Here is a 14,167-nt window from a genome sequence, read left to right as displayed (position 1 = left end):
TTTTGCAGCAATTATAKGATAGACTGAGGACTGTTGTTCCAGTCAGATTCCTGTAATTTGTGGAAGTCAYGAGTCAAGTTTCAAAGAAAGTTTGACTTTTGGATCTGATTATTTTGTTGTTATAGGCTAAAGCCACCTTATATCCTCAAAGTAATCTCCAGTAATTGGATTAATTTAGGCAAGAGACGGCAAGCTATTTAGTTGTGAAAACAGATTAAACTAAGTTGGCAAATTGATTCCCTTTTTGGATTTGTCTGGATGACATTGGAATAACTGGTTCAGTTTTCTGTTCAGCTCTGCGAGGCCCCCGTTCACACTCTCACTGTGGCTGCTGTAGCTGCTGGTAGGGATGCTCTGTGATCCCAAATGAAAATGAAGGCAGAGTCCTGCAAACTGCATTCAGTTTGCCTTAGCCTATGGCTGTTGTGGTGGAAATGTGGGACAGCAGTGACTGTGTCTGAAAGGTTATTATTACCTGTGCCTGCTGTGGTAGCTCTGTCTGATGGGAGCTGTCAAGTTTGACATGTCACRTTCCTCAGGAGCTGTGAAGGTGGATGATCCCAGTGGGATCTGGGACTGTCACAGTCCAGCTGATTCTGTTGGTTGGTTGTCACCAGCTTGTGTCAGGCTCCTCTTTTTACAGAGGCACAATGTGGGCTGTCTAGCAGTCAGGAAAAATCTGCATTCCTCTGTCCTGAATGTGGAGCTTTCTACAGAACCTTCCACGTTGCTGTCTCTTTCAACCCTGTGCTAAGAATCCCTTACTATTTCCAGTTCTACCATCCCATCAATTCTTGAAACCTTTCGGGTGAGTTTGCTGCAGAACTTCCTGTATTGTGGTTCAAGGCAGATCTGTAGCAACGGGAAGAGAGAATATAACTGTAAGAGAATATTGATAAATACAAATGTTTGTAATATCAGTATAAGTCAATTATAGGCTTTTTATGAGGTCCTCTGAATGTAACTTTTGCAAAACTATATAGGCGGCTGTGGCCTCAAGGGTGGAATACAAAATTAGCATCTTTCAGGGAATGAATTTACAAAATTTGAACTGTGTGAAATAAAACATGCTGATCACAGTTAATTCTTAGGGGATGCTATCTGATGAAGACTGCAAGGATCAGTCTCCTTTTTTCTAGTAATACATTCTCTTGGCYTTCTGTTCTTGTACATATATTTATTATAATGTAAAATTTGATCAGAGAATGGAAATGGGATTTTGATACTAAAAATGAAAAAAAAGGGGTCACCTGTCAGCAATCCTGAACATGATTGTTTTTTGGATTTGACCCTGATTTCAGCTTTGTTTTTGGCTGGCAGGTGCCTGAAGGCCTTTAAGTCTGCTTTAGGAGACCTTATTTTAAAAACAGTAGTAATTTTTGCCTAATTATGAATGCAGATTTTGCATGTGTTTGAGAYTTACAAGGCCTTGCTTATGTGAAACAGGCTACAAACTCCCCACGGAAATGTATAGTAGTCTGGAGTAGATAATTACACTTTGAGAAAAGAGCCTCTGTTTCCAGTGAAAACACTGTAAAGTTATTTCAGAAATGCTCTGACCTCAGACGTTTCATATAACTTACACAAAATGCTTTCACATTTGTTCGGCAGCTCGCGGCTTGATCTCTGCCATCTCATAAACGAAAGCACAGAAGTCTCCCTGGGAAAAAAGCAGCAAGTCTATGCTGTGGCCTACAAAACTAGTGTTATTTTACTCACTCTGTGCTTTGTGTCTGTACCCTTAAACAGAAGAAACCTTGCCCTCCTTTAAACAAATCTGTCTCCTAATCACACCCCACCCCCACAAACCCAACCTTCCCCCCGATTTTTCTTCCTCCCTGCCTCCGCTCAGTGTACACACACTAATAAACTCTGCAGTAAAAACCTTGGGAGAATTTCTCAGCACAAATGGAAAGAAGATGTCARAAGGCTGAGGATAGGAATTTTCTGTTTAAAGTTGCAATAACAATAGAGGACAATTGAAACAGTGGGGGAAAAGCCAGAGATGGGCGAACAAGCTGTGAAAGTATTGCATTAATTTTTATTTTGATTAAATCCCATTGGTTCTCTTCACTTGCATCCAAAAGACCTATTTTTTTTCAATTGTTTGTTTTTCAAGACTCTTGTGGAAAGCAAAAACATTGCAAATACAAGTGAAGAGACTTGTGCAAATGGTCACACCAGAAATGCTCTCGTGGCCTTTTGAAAAGCTGTTTTTAACTCCTGGTACAATAAAATTACAAGATATTTTTGAAGACTTTTATGAAAAAATTGKGTGCTGGAAGGGTTACTTGATAGAGATGGTGGTGTGTGCCACTCAGGGAGAGAAAACACCAAGCAATGGAAAAACCAAATTCTGATTATGACGTGCACAGGTCATTTTCAGAAAACCCTGCACTGAAGAAGGAGAAAAAAAAAGATACATGATTCAGTCTTATTAAAAAGCACGTTTGGGTATGGATTGTGCTTTCAGAGAACGCTTAACAGAGGAAAATATGCAGGGTGGGGCAGAGGCTACTTCTGCAGCTGGAGATGGCTGAACATACTGCCAGCAGTTGTACCCTGCAGATCTGGTGCCTGAACCTCTCATGAGAGGGGTGGCTGAACCCCCCTCACTTGTTCCAGTGAGCAGCTTAGCCCAGGCAGGTGTTGTGATCTGTCCTGTCTTACGTTCTACCCACAGGCAGAGATGTGGCAAGCACCCCGTAGAAAAGTTACGAGCCAAAACCCATCAGAAGCAGAGCYACTCTTGGGCATAAGAGCAGCACTGAGCATCTAAATGAAGGCAGCAGCACCTCCCACAAGACAACATCTGTTTACAGTCCCAGTCATGTCATGTTATCTATAATTTCATGCCTAAAGCCCAAGAAATAGGATTCTGCCGGCAGCAGATAGGGGTCATGCTATTTGCACTTTGCAGCCAGTAAGATATYCAGAGCCAGTAATGGATAATTCAGGGAGGTAGAATGCATGAGCACAGCCCTTTGCTTGTGCTCAGTGCTCACTGTGGAAAAGGCAGCAACAGCCAGCACTGACTAAAGATTKTAGCTGAAAGTAGGTAGTGCTTGCACATAGTTTTCAGTACATGTTTATGTGAACACATGAACTGGGAAAGGACAGTAAGGGTTAAAGTATATTTAAAAAAAATAAATTGAGAGACCTTTAAAGTGCAGCCAGGTTGTATCTGTTCATTAAATTATTTTGCTTAATTTACTTTTAAAGAGACCAAGTGCCTGCAGTGCAACGTAAAGTGGGCAGGGGTCATAGTTAATTGAGCAGTTTCCACTCAGCTGGCAGTGAGCACTGTCCTTCCTGAAGGAGACATGGAGACTTCAGGAGGCAGACTTGTTTCTGTGTCCTCTGCAGCAGACAGAAGAGATGGCAGGCTCTGGAAGGAGAGGCATATGCTTTAATTCCTTGAAAGGTTTAGCAGCAGATGCTCTTCTCTGGCATGCATCAGAAACCCTTAAAATGAAGCAGAAAATTTGGCTACATTGGGGATTCTGAAAGTCTTGCCTGTGGTTGATYACATCTTTAGTACACAGCAAACTGACCTCCATTCCACTGCGTTTATGTGAACCATATGAATTTTTGCCAGTGTTGTGGGTGACAATCTTTCCTTGTTCTGCATGCATACACCCCCACAAACACACTGCCACACATTCTCTTTGTGTTATRACAGTGAGCCATGCTAGCTTGAATGGCTCCTTCTCTGTTTACAGCTGCTTTCATATGTATCTCAGCTCCTTCTTTGTAATGAAACACCTGCAWATCTTTCAGAAAGCTGGAGGTAGAGTCTGCACTGTGTAAGCAGCCAGTTTTCTGCAGACTGATAGCATTTTTATTCACAAGATACTAACCAGAAAAAAACAGTGGTTTAGAAAGGTGCTGGTAGCTTTCTGGAAAGTGCTTAATAAAAAKGGAATAGGAAAAGACCTCTGTATTCTGTGATTCCACCACCTGTTTGTTGGGTGGTAAGTAACAAAAATTAATACTYCTGCAAAACCATGTTATACAAAGAGCTCATTTTGTCTAAACAGTGTGCTTGAGACTAAACATCAGTATTGCCAAAGAAAGGAATGAAAACCCTACTTTTAGATTTCCTAATCCATTTTTCTTTGGCAATCTAAGACAAGGAGAGTGCCMAAACACATGACAGATTTATATTCATTTGAATTTATTAAGTGCACTTACAAAGAACTTTTGCAGTCTTAGAAAACTTTTTGTGTCTGACAGGAGATAAACTGYTGTTCCTAAGYGAAATCAGTAGAAATTTTGCCATTWCRGGCATAGTTTTGCTTTTCTAAGTAGACTGATTCAACACACAGGATTAGCAAACTATGCAAGAAATTGTGWGCAGTTCCTATTCTTAGTACAGYGAAGGAGGCATCTCTGGAATAGCCCTGATATTTGGAGTTAAAAACTATAAGGAAATACACTGTTTGGAAGAAATTGCAGGTTGTCACAGAAATTGCAGGTTTCTTRTTATGTCCCAGCGCTTCATCAGTAATTAATCTTTGCCTTTGTTTCTTTCAGGGCCCTCCTGGTCCAAAAGGCGAGAAGGTGAGTTGATGTTCGGGTGATTCTCACAAGGTGCCTGGAAAGCTCTCCCAGCATGAACTCAAGAGACTGTTTGTATTGATGCAGTGAAATGTCAGATGATGTAAGAGAGCTGGGTAGCACACAGATGCTGTGTTAAACCTATCATCTCATCTTTCCACTTTGCAGGGAGATCAAGGTGATCAGGGCCCTCGGGTAAGCATCTTAAAAAAAATGTTACACCTCCCCTTCGCTGAGTAGGCAATTAGTCTTTAGTGCAAAACTAAATCAAAATACATTGTCTGAGCTAATTATGCTTATTAGCTGCATTTACCTTGCATGTTGAAGTGTCTGCAGGACAGTAATACTGAGCGTGGGCAGGTAGTGTCTGGGAAGATTGGAGCAATTCAGTCCTTCACATTCTGGCTAGGAGCAGGTTCCACAGTGATTTTGCTCTGCTGTACAAAGCTGGCTTTCCTAACCAATCCATTCAGTTCCCCCAGCAATGTGTTCACGCCGTGCATGGGCTTCCACAATGCAGAGGGCCAGTGGGTTTCTAATAAATGTACTTCTGGATTTTGTGTAAAATGTAGCTAATATTCAGTGACTTATAAACAAATATAATGTATGCATGTATTAGCTATTTTTCCTGACATATATGTATTTATTATTTTTAATAATAACAGTATTATCACCTTGTAGTTACCATCCACACAGCTAGAACACGGTTTAGTTTAGGAAATGTAAAGGTTCTTGTAATTTCTAARCATCATGTTTATTTTAATGGAGAAATAGAGGAATAAATGAGTGTAAATTCAAATAGATTGGCTGTGCTAGTCCACTCTTCTTTACATCTGTGCTTCATTAGAAAGAGCTTGGTTACATTGTTCAGATCATATAGTAACTCTCTTCAGTCACATGTTTATCATTTTTTCCCTTAACAGTATGTTCCATGGATTATTTTCTTCTGTTAACTATGTTAAATATTTTGAATTTGCAGTTTTATTTTATTCTACTGTTTTGTTTCATGTAATTTGATTTAATTGSATTTTATGTTTTTTTTCAGTCAGGAGGATTACCCAAAGTCACAACATGCTTTTACAGCTGATTTTGATGTTCTGTTAACTACCAGGGTGTCCTGTTATGCTCAGTGCTAGGTCTGCACATCATAAAGGCAGCGGTGTGAGAGTGAGCAGCTTTAAATATTATTTCAGTTGAAACTCAATAAGCAGAATTGGAAAACTACTTAAATAAATCAAAGAAAGTAGGGATTAACAATGAGACAAATGTGCTTTTTTACTAGGCTAATACAAGGTTAAGAACTAAAGGTTCGGAATAATGTCAACATTTCCTTTCARCTTCTAAGCAAATTTTGTATCTCTCAGAGAATGTACTGGGCTGTATATGTTGTCCGGTTCTGTGCTGCAGAATCCTGTGCTGCCTTCACGGGGAATGTGAGGAGGGAGATGGCAGGRGAGGAGAGCAGTGCAGGGCCTGTGGCTCAGGAGAGGATGCTCCATTCAGCTGGCATTAGACAGGTTCGTGTGTAAGTGTCTGCACTGAGTGGCTTTACGAGCAGAATGTGTGTTCTTACAGTCACATTCACGACTGTGGCCTTAAGATTCAGAAAAACAGGAGAGCAGTTTTGGTGGAGATATCATAGAGGGATGCAATGACAAATATGGAAGAGCAATGTTGTGAGGAGTGTTACAAAGCTGAGGATAAGAATCTGGAGTTACGACTGTTAGAGAAGTTTCCAGGGAAAGACCCAGAGGTCTGAACAATGGAGAACAAATGAAGTGCTATAAACATAAGGGAATGATGATGCAGAAATCTTGGCAGAATGTTGAGGACATGTAAGAGMTGTTACGTGGTTAAGCATGTGTGGCTTTCAGTCCCTGGCCTGGGAGTGTTGGCAATGCCCAGTAAGAAGATGCAGGTTTGGTCAGGATTACTGCCCTGGGACCTGTGCTGCAGAGAGACTGTTGTGTCCCACTTTGCCAAGACATACTCCCTGTACTGGAGGGCAGTAGAGACCTTACTGAGCCATACAGATCATGGCTATGACTACTTTATGGGTTTGGTAAGTGGAGTGCAGATAAAAAGCAGAAAATATCCAACCTGTGGAATTCATGTACAAGGACATCACAAAGTTGTCTTTGCAGCAGTAGCTGGCACTTGAGACTGAATTCTGTATCTGATTACAGAAAAGGAATTCAGTAAGATCAGCAGTGGAGAGGAAGAGGTGGTGACTAGAACCTAGTGGACAAGCTGAAACTTCACCAACTCTTTAGTCAATGCAGGTTGTAGTAACATGCCTCCTTTTTCAGTATATGGTTCTAACTAGGGAAATTTTCTCAGTGTTGTTGCTTTTCCCTTTATCTATTTTGAATGTGTTCTACAGTGTCTGCTCCTTTTTTTTTTCTGCATATTTCACAAGTAATAAGTACTGTGAAGCCTCTGACCATTTTATGTTTCATGGTACAGCAGTTATCTCTTCTGATGACTGTCTTCAGGGTGAATCTGCTCAACCTGCTGTGCCAGGGGATTTACAATATAATTAATAGAAATTTTATGTGTAAGCCACTCATGCACCAAATGAAAATAAACCCATTTAATGCTGGTTGGTTACCTTTGCACAGTTTTCCATCATTGTGTGTGTAAAATAAATGGGTTTGGAGCTAATGGCATATAAAATTATTTTCGAGAAATACTGTGCCTGAGAGTAACTGGGGCATGACATTAGTGCTTGGATTTGACAMGTTTGCAGACAGATTGGATATAATATCTAAGAGCAGTGAACATTTTAAAGCTAATTCATCTTTTACAGATGAGGCACCTGAAGCTTCTTTGGGTTTATATTTTTACATACTAGCTTGAAACACGTGTTTAACTTACCAAAAATGGTTAGTGTTCCAAGCTGTGACTGAAATTTCAAATGACCCTTAYTCTTTAGAAAAGCTGCYTTTTTTTTCCTCCAGGAATTTCAATAAAAGAAACCAAAATAAAATGTAAAAACTGTCCAGTTCAAGATGAGACCTTAAGCTTTCAATATTCTACTGAAAAGAAAAAAAAAATCTTTGTGGAAACATTTTACAGGAGCCAAAAATGGTGTTTTCCGTCCCACCCAAGTTTTCACCTTGGGCCTAGAGATTTTTGAGGGATCCTTCTTACTGAAATAGTTTCAAGCCCATAAAAATAGTAATCAGTAATCTCAGAATMTTCACAGTCACTGGACATGTAGAATACATACTGAACTGCTCTGAAGTTCAGGTTTTCTTAAAAATACTTTCAATAAGGTCCTATCCTAAGAACTCAACCCTATAAATACCACTCAGAGGTTAGGAGCTTGTGTTTTTAGAAKAATGTGGCTGGGGTTTTGTGCTGGTTTTTTTAAGAATCTGAGGAGTTTCCTTAAGTAATCAGAAGCAATCAGTGGATCAGAGCTCTGGTTCATAATGCCATGTGGCTTGATCTACTTATGTCCATACTATCTGTAGAAAATAWGAGCCAAAACATATTCTAGTAATGAGTGTGATATTGATGTTCATACCCTGAGTGTGAATGTGAGCAGCAAGTTAATACAGCTTCTAATCATGAGACCATCGATAAGGTAGTGATGGTAACTCCTGATCTTATTTGGGAAAATATCTTTTTTTTATTGCTTTATGTATTTTGTATCAGATCTCTAATTGCTCTGAAGTTCTGGTTGACTAAACATTTAGGTCAAATGCAGAACTAGCTTTCCTCGATACCAGTGTAAGAAATGGTAATGTTTGTACATCTTTGGGATGCTCTTCTTTTTGCAGAGGGCATGGCTTCATGAAATGTCCGTGGAGATTTGCTTTACTGTACTGAGCCACGAGAAAACTGAAAATGATGGAGTTTAGCCTGTGGACTGTTAGAGTAAATGGTGATATCAGGCTGCTCAGTTCCAGTTGTTCAGCTCTACTCCAGTTTTACAAAAGCCTTTGRAAATTGTATAATGTAGGATTGCAAAGGATATATTGTCCAAGTAGAGACTGCACCCTGATCATGGGAATAGGTCTTCAGAGGTGAATGTTTGGGAACAGAGCAGGACTGTCTTACTGGATGTGGAGGGGAACTTTATAATCAAGGATGAGGTGCTTAATGCCTTCTTTGCCTCAATCTCCAACAGAAGGAGTGGTTGTCCTCGGGGCAAGCAGCCCCCTGATCTGGTGGACAGGGATAGGGAGCTGGATAGACMCCCTGTAATCCAKGAGGAAGCAGTCAGACCTGCTGTGTCACTTAGGCACTCTGAAGTCCATGGGCTGACGGGAYTCACACAAAGGTACTGAGGGAGCTGGTGGAAGAGCTCGCCAGGCCACTGTCCATCATTTATCATCAGTCCTGGATAACCAGGGAGGGCCCTGACAGCTGGAGGCTGCCCAGTGGGATGCACATCTACAGAAATGGATCTGGGGAGCTCCATGCCTGTCAGCCTGAGCTCCGTGCTGGGAAAAGTTACGGAATGATCATGTACAGGACATCCAGGGGATGAGACCCAGSCAGCATGGATTCAGGAAAAGCTGGTCCAGCTTGGCCAGCCAGRTGASCTGCCTAGTGGATGAGGGTGCCGTTCAGTCCAAGGTTGCACTTGATGATCTTGGAGCTATTTTCCAACTTTAGTAACTCTGTGATTCTTACTCTTTTCTCATCCTTCTGTAAATGACATAATAAATATCTTCTGTCCTTTTGTTCAAATACAGGAGAGATTTCTTGCTTATCAGGGCTAGAAATCATTAGCTAGCAGCTGSTTTTAAATTGGTTTTGGTCTAGGTGAAATGAGATATCACCCAGAAGCCATACAGCAGTATTTTCATTAAATAATTTTCTCCTTTTGGTAGGTTTAAGTAAATTTTCCTGTTGGCTGGGGTGGCACAGAACTGATGATATCTCTAAAATATCTTAAGCAGGAAAGATGGAGTTCTAGAAAAGWCAGGAACTCAGAAGTTTATTTTATTTTGTTAACCTTTATTGACTTGAAGATTAAAAACATTCCTTGGGTCCTGTTAAAACAGTTAGGTTCAGATAGAGATATAATGTTCTTTTCTAGTTAACCCTTTCCCCTGTTTACTTTTAATATATTTTCTACTTATTTGCTGCCTGGTAGAGAGAAATCATTGCTTTGCAAGTTCTACTCTTCTATACTGACTATATCAAAATTATCTAATACTGACAAAAATAGTCCTGAAAGCAGTCTATTTACTGAAATAACTAAATACAAATGTGGGGGTATATACAGACATAAGTATTGCTTCACTTGTTCTGTTATGGACACAGCTTTTATAAATTACTTCGTATTAAAAGGAAATTAAAGGTATGTGAGCAGTAAATTTTGACCTGATTTTTTCTTTAAATTTTAAAAAACCTTTTAAAAATATTTATGCTTTATGAATAGTTAATCTGTTTCTAGCAASTATATAACAAATATTTTGAGCTTCTTCCTGCTCTTAGTGACAATGCATGGAAAACCTATGTTCATGTCTTTAGAATCAATACCTCAATAATAAATTAGAAAATACTAATTACTGAATGATAATTAAACCATGGCTCTTAACTTTTTGCCCTCCTTGAAACCATCGTATTTTGTACTATATGGTGGGGGGATGTTYGTGGTTTTTGGTTGGTTGGTTGTTGTTGTTTGTTTTTTTTAAGAAAGGAACAGGTTTGCTTCACAAAATAAATAGTAGTACATAAATTAATCTGATTTCCTGCCTTCACCAAAAGCAAACCTCAGCTTTTTGGAGGCATTGCTAACTCTAAAAAATGTAGGTAAATCAATTATGTTGGAGGAAATTTTGTTCCCAGACATTTCATGCTGATAATTTTTACCGGTTTTCAACATCTTGTCAAAGCAAAAATGTATAGTATTAGAGTCTAAATATTATGTTAATTAATACAATTTTGCATAATTTGAACGTAATGTATGAAAGTCTTTTCCTCAAGATGATTCTTATTTATGTCTAAAAGCATATTTTCAGTTTCACTGTGCATTGCTTCAAACATACAGCATGCACAGAGTCCTGCTTTARTTTCATACTTAACCAGTATGATTACACTCATGGTTGTTTCTTCTGTTGTTAATTGTCCTGTGTAAATCAAATTACAGATCAAGTTACAAGCTATGTCTAGCAACTGTTTCAAGCTGCACTCTTAGTGGGCCACAATAAGAGTATTAAAAAAAAACATTAGTGATTCCTTCTGCTAACATAACTTTCACTGAAGCAGAATCACYGAGAAAACCACTGGACATCTGGTTTAATGCCAATTTGTCTGTGAGCAGTTAATTTAACTTCTAAGACTTTGTTTCCTTATCAGCCGGAAGGCAACAGCGGTATTTACCTACTCCATTCCTGGCACTAATTATCTGTTCTGCTTCATTGGTGTTGGGCTGCTGTGGCTCCCCTGGTTTCCATTAAGGCGAAACTGGGGTAACAAATTGGAGCAGGGTAACTGGAGCTGTGTAACTGGGAGAGGTYAGGAAAGAACTCAGATGTATTGGCTGCCAACTTTGTCTAAAGYGCTGGGACACTCAGACTTGAGTGTCAGAGTTCACAAGAGTGTCCTTCTGGCTGTGAATGACTCTCCAGGGCCAAGCTATGCCTTTGATGTTCAGCTCCTGAGGTTCCCTTGGGAATGCAGAACAGCTGTGACACGCCAGAGAGAGTGCCACATAGCTGCTCCCGAGATGAGGATGTTGTCATTCCTGTCTTGAGAGCTCGGCAGAGCATGTCTTCGCCCTCCACCAGTCGCTTTGCATCTTGCCCCTTTTTAGTAATGCCAGAGGAATGGTGAGGAAGGAAGTCTCTGTACATCCTGTTCCTTTTTCTACAGCCCTGCCCTGTGACTGAAAATACATCATGTAGTTGTTTCATCTCAAACCACAGCTGTCACGCAGAAGTGCTGCAGCACTGAACRCTTCAGTTAGACAAATTTGATTGAAAACAACTCTTAAAAAATTTAATCCAGTCCTAATAAACATCAWAGAAGAAGCTTGAACCCCTTACCTGCATCACATGACTACAACAGGTATAAAATTCAAAGACAAACATAAGGCAGGACAGACCTGTTTCTTGAGGGCCAGCTTGGTTATGGGCTGGGCCATCTTGCAGTTAACTGGATGTGTACTAACACTTTCAGTGACAGTAGCAGGTTTGCCTTCAGGAAGGATATTTTATGTAGGTCAGATGGTGATCACTCATCAGAACAMATACTTGAGTTGTGTAGAAATGACATTTGCCTCGCTGAAAGTTCATTTAATAATAGGATTTAAGTGGAGAAGTGTTGGCTTTTTTCAGTTTTATTCAGTTTGAATGCAGTGTCAGGTAGAATTCACTGTGAATACAGAGGTCATTATAGGAAATAATGCTTTTAGAGTGATCTGTTTATGCTAGATCTTGCACACTACATTTTTATTATTTTGATACAAAGTCTGCATCATTATATAATCTGTTCAAATCAAAACTCTTTGCTGAATGTTTGCCTAAGTTAAAAGAAGCTTCTGGATTCTTGTCTTGTTGTGGTGTACTGCTTTTGTTAGCAGATTTGCTGCTGGAGAAAGCAGCAGTTATGATAAAAGGGATTATATAAAAGAGCTCCTGCTGAGAGTCCATGGCACTGTACAGGGTGATACCAAACACTGTGTTCCCCAGGGCAGGTACAATAATTAGCCACAGGACTGGCACTCAGTCTGAGGGATTAATTAGAGCTGGAGGTGGTGTTGGGGAGAGGCAGAGCAGCCATAAAGAGTGTCAGGMTCACTCTGGCCTGAAGCCTGTGTGATTTGATGTGAAATAGCAGCAGCTGGCTGTAACCTTAGGAAGTGCAAGAGAACAGCAGGTGGTAATTCCTGTCTCATTTACCATGTCTTCGCAGGAACATGCAAGCTTGTGCAGCTTGGGTTTATTGGCAGGTCAGAAGGAAAATCCTAGGGAGCACTGCGACATTTACTGTACTGAGCAAATGCAATAGCCAGAATGGAGTGTATGCAGCATAGTCTAAAACCAGAAATGCTGCTGCTTAATGTTACCATACTTGTCTGTGACAGGGTTATGATGACCTTACAATATTGACCTCACGTGGACCAATGGACAAAGCTCAAAGTACTGTGAAAAATCTAGAACAGCTAGTGGGAATTCCATCCTTCAAGGCTGGGATGRATGTAACAGCAGGACTRTTRTATCTAAGTAAAAAAAAAMMAAAAMMRRMMGGGGAATGATAGGATGTTCTGGMACCCTTCGGTTTTCTCAGTAGCCATTGTATGGAGCAAGTAAGCTTTAGCCTTTGCTTCCAGGTAGGTTATGTGGTCCCATAGCTGTTAGCCTCCATTAAGCATCGTGTTTTGCTTGGCATTTGGGCAAAAATGGCAGTGAGGCATGCAGCAACTGTGCTAATTTAGAAATTGTAACCAGCTAGCATTTCAGGGTGAGCTTGAGTAGCTGTCAGCAGAGGAATTTAGTAGACCAGTGGTCGCTGTTGATGACTGTAGTGTTTTGTATTCTGTTAGGGCCTCCCAGGGTGTAGAACAAGAACCCTTCCTATGTGCAGTTCAAGAATCAAACCAAATAAAGAGAAAATTGAGTAACTTTGAATCCGTCGTTCAGAACAGCTTTAGATAGAAAAAAAATAAAACAGATCCGGGGGATATTTGTGGCTATATTTATAGCAGAGTGACATTGAAGGAAGAGAACTCATTTGCGGGAAGGATAGCTCTTTTTATGCCTTTTTAGAATCTCATTGTGTGCCAACATTATCTTTCATGGATGCCAGAGGGTGCAAAGCCTTCTAAAGCCTCTCACACATGCAAAAACTTTGTCCCCATTGTGGTTTCTTTGCTGGGTTCCATTTAGTGTTCCTGTGTTTCTGGCTCTCTCCAAAGATGCGTGTTACTCATGGGGAGACGATCCAAACTGGCATTGCATGTGTTTAACTTATATCTAAGATTGTGACCGCTTTGGGCAAAGGAAAGAAAGCGTTGTCCTACTTCGGAACCAGCGGAAAGAAGTAACTTAAGCTGCAGTTGGAAGAATGGGATTGTCCCCTTTTCTCTCTRCTGTTTACGTAGGCAGAAAACTGCATTACTGATAGCAAATCTTGAACTTGCCTGTGTGATGTTGGGAGGCTTTGAGAATGTTGGGGCTGGACTGTGAAATGCTGTGTGTAAATGGTTTTGTGTACAGCTACAAAATCTTTCCAAAGTCYTTCATTTCTTCTCTACRAAAAAAAAGTCTTTCATGACAAACCAGTATGTTTTCTGAAAAAGCTTCTTTCTTAATTAATTGTCAGTTCTCTTTCATGTTGAAGATGAAATAAATCAAAATTTATATGAATTTAAAACATCCAATTGCGAATAATATGCTAATTTAGAGGTAACTGAAAATTACTGCATTATAGTTCTAAAAGCTGATGAGTTAAAATGAAGTTGTTTAAAAATTTTGTTTATGCATTTTTTCARTAAATGTCATTTATTGCTTGCTGTTCAGATTTTAATTTTTCTGTAGGTTTCTTGTTTRTGCTCATTTCCATTACGTGGGTATTGTCATTTTATCTAGAAGAGAAATGGACCATGTGCACAGCAGGGCTAATGAGTCACAGATGTAAAGAT

General features: G+C 39.9%; 1 protein-coding gene across 1 annotated transcript in view; it reads left to right on the top strand.

The window, feature by feature from the left end:
* Positions 1–14,167, top strand: part of COL25A1 (collagen type XXV alpha 1 chain) — a 285,675-nt gene that overhangs the window by 187,043 nt on the left and 84,465 nt on the right. Inside the window, exons 6-7 of the mRNA XM_057370712.1 lie at positions 4,537–4,563; positions 4,729–4,755. Coding sequence (XP_057226695.1) covers positions 4,537–4,563; positions 4,729–4,755 — 54 coding nt within the window. The remainder of the gene's footprint in view (positions 1–4,536; positions 4,564–4,728; positions 4,756–14,167) is intronic.

The sequence above is a fragment of the Malurus melanocephalus genome, unplaced genomic scaffold (assembly GCF_030028575.1).
Source record: "Malurus melanocephalus ecotype Western Australia unplaced genomic scaffold, MMel_1.1 scaffold_131, whole genome shotgun sequence".
In the NCBI taxonomy this organism is placed as follows: domain Eukaryota; kingdom Metazoa; phylum Chordata; class Aves; order Passeriformes; family Maluridae; genus Malurus; species Malurus melanocephalus.
This window is presented reverse-complemented; position numbering and strand designations above follow the sequence as displayed.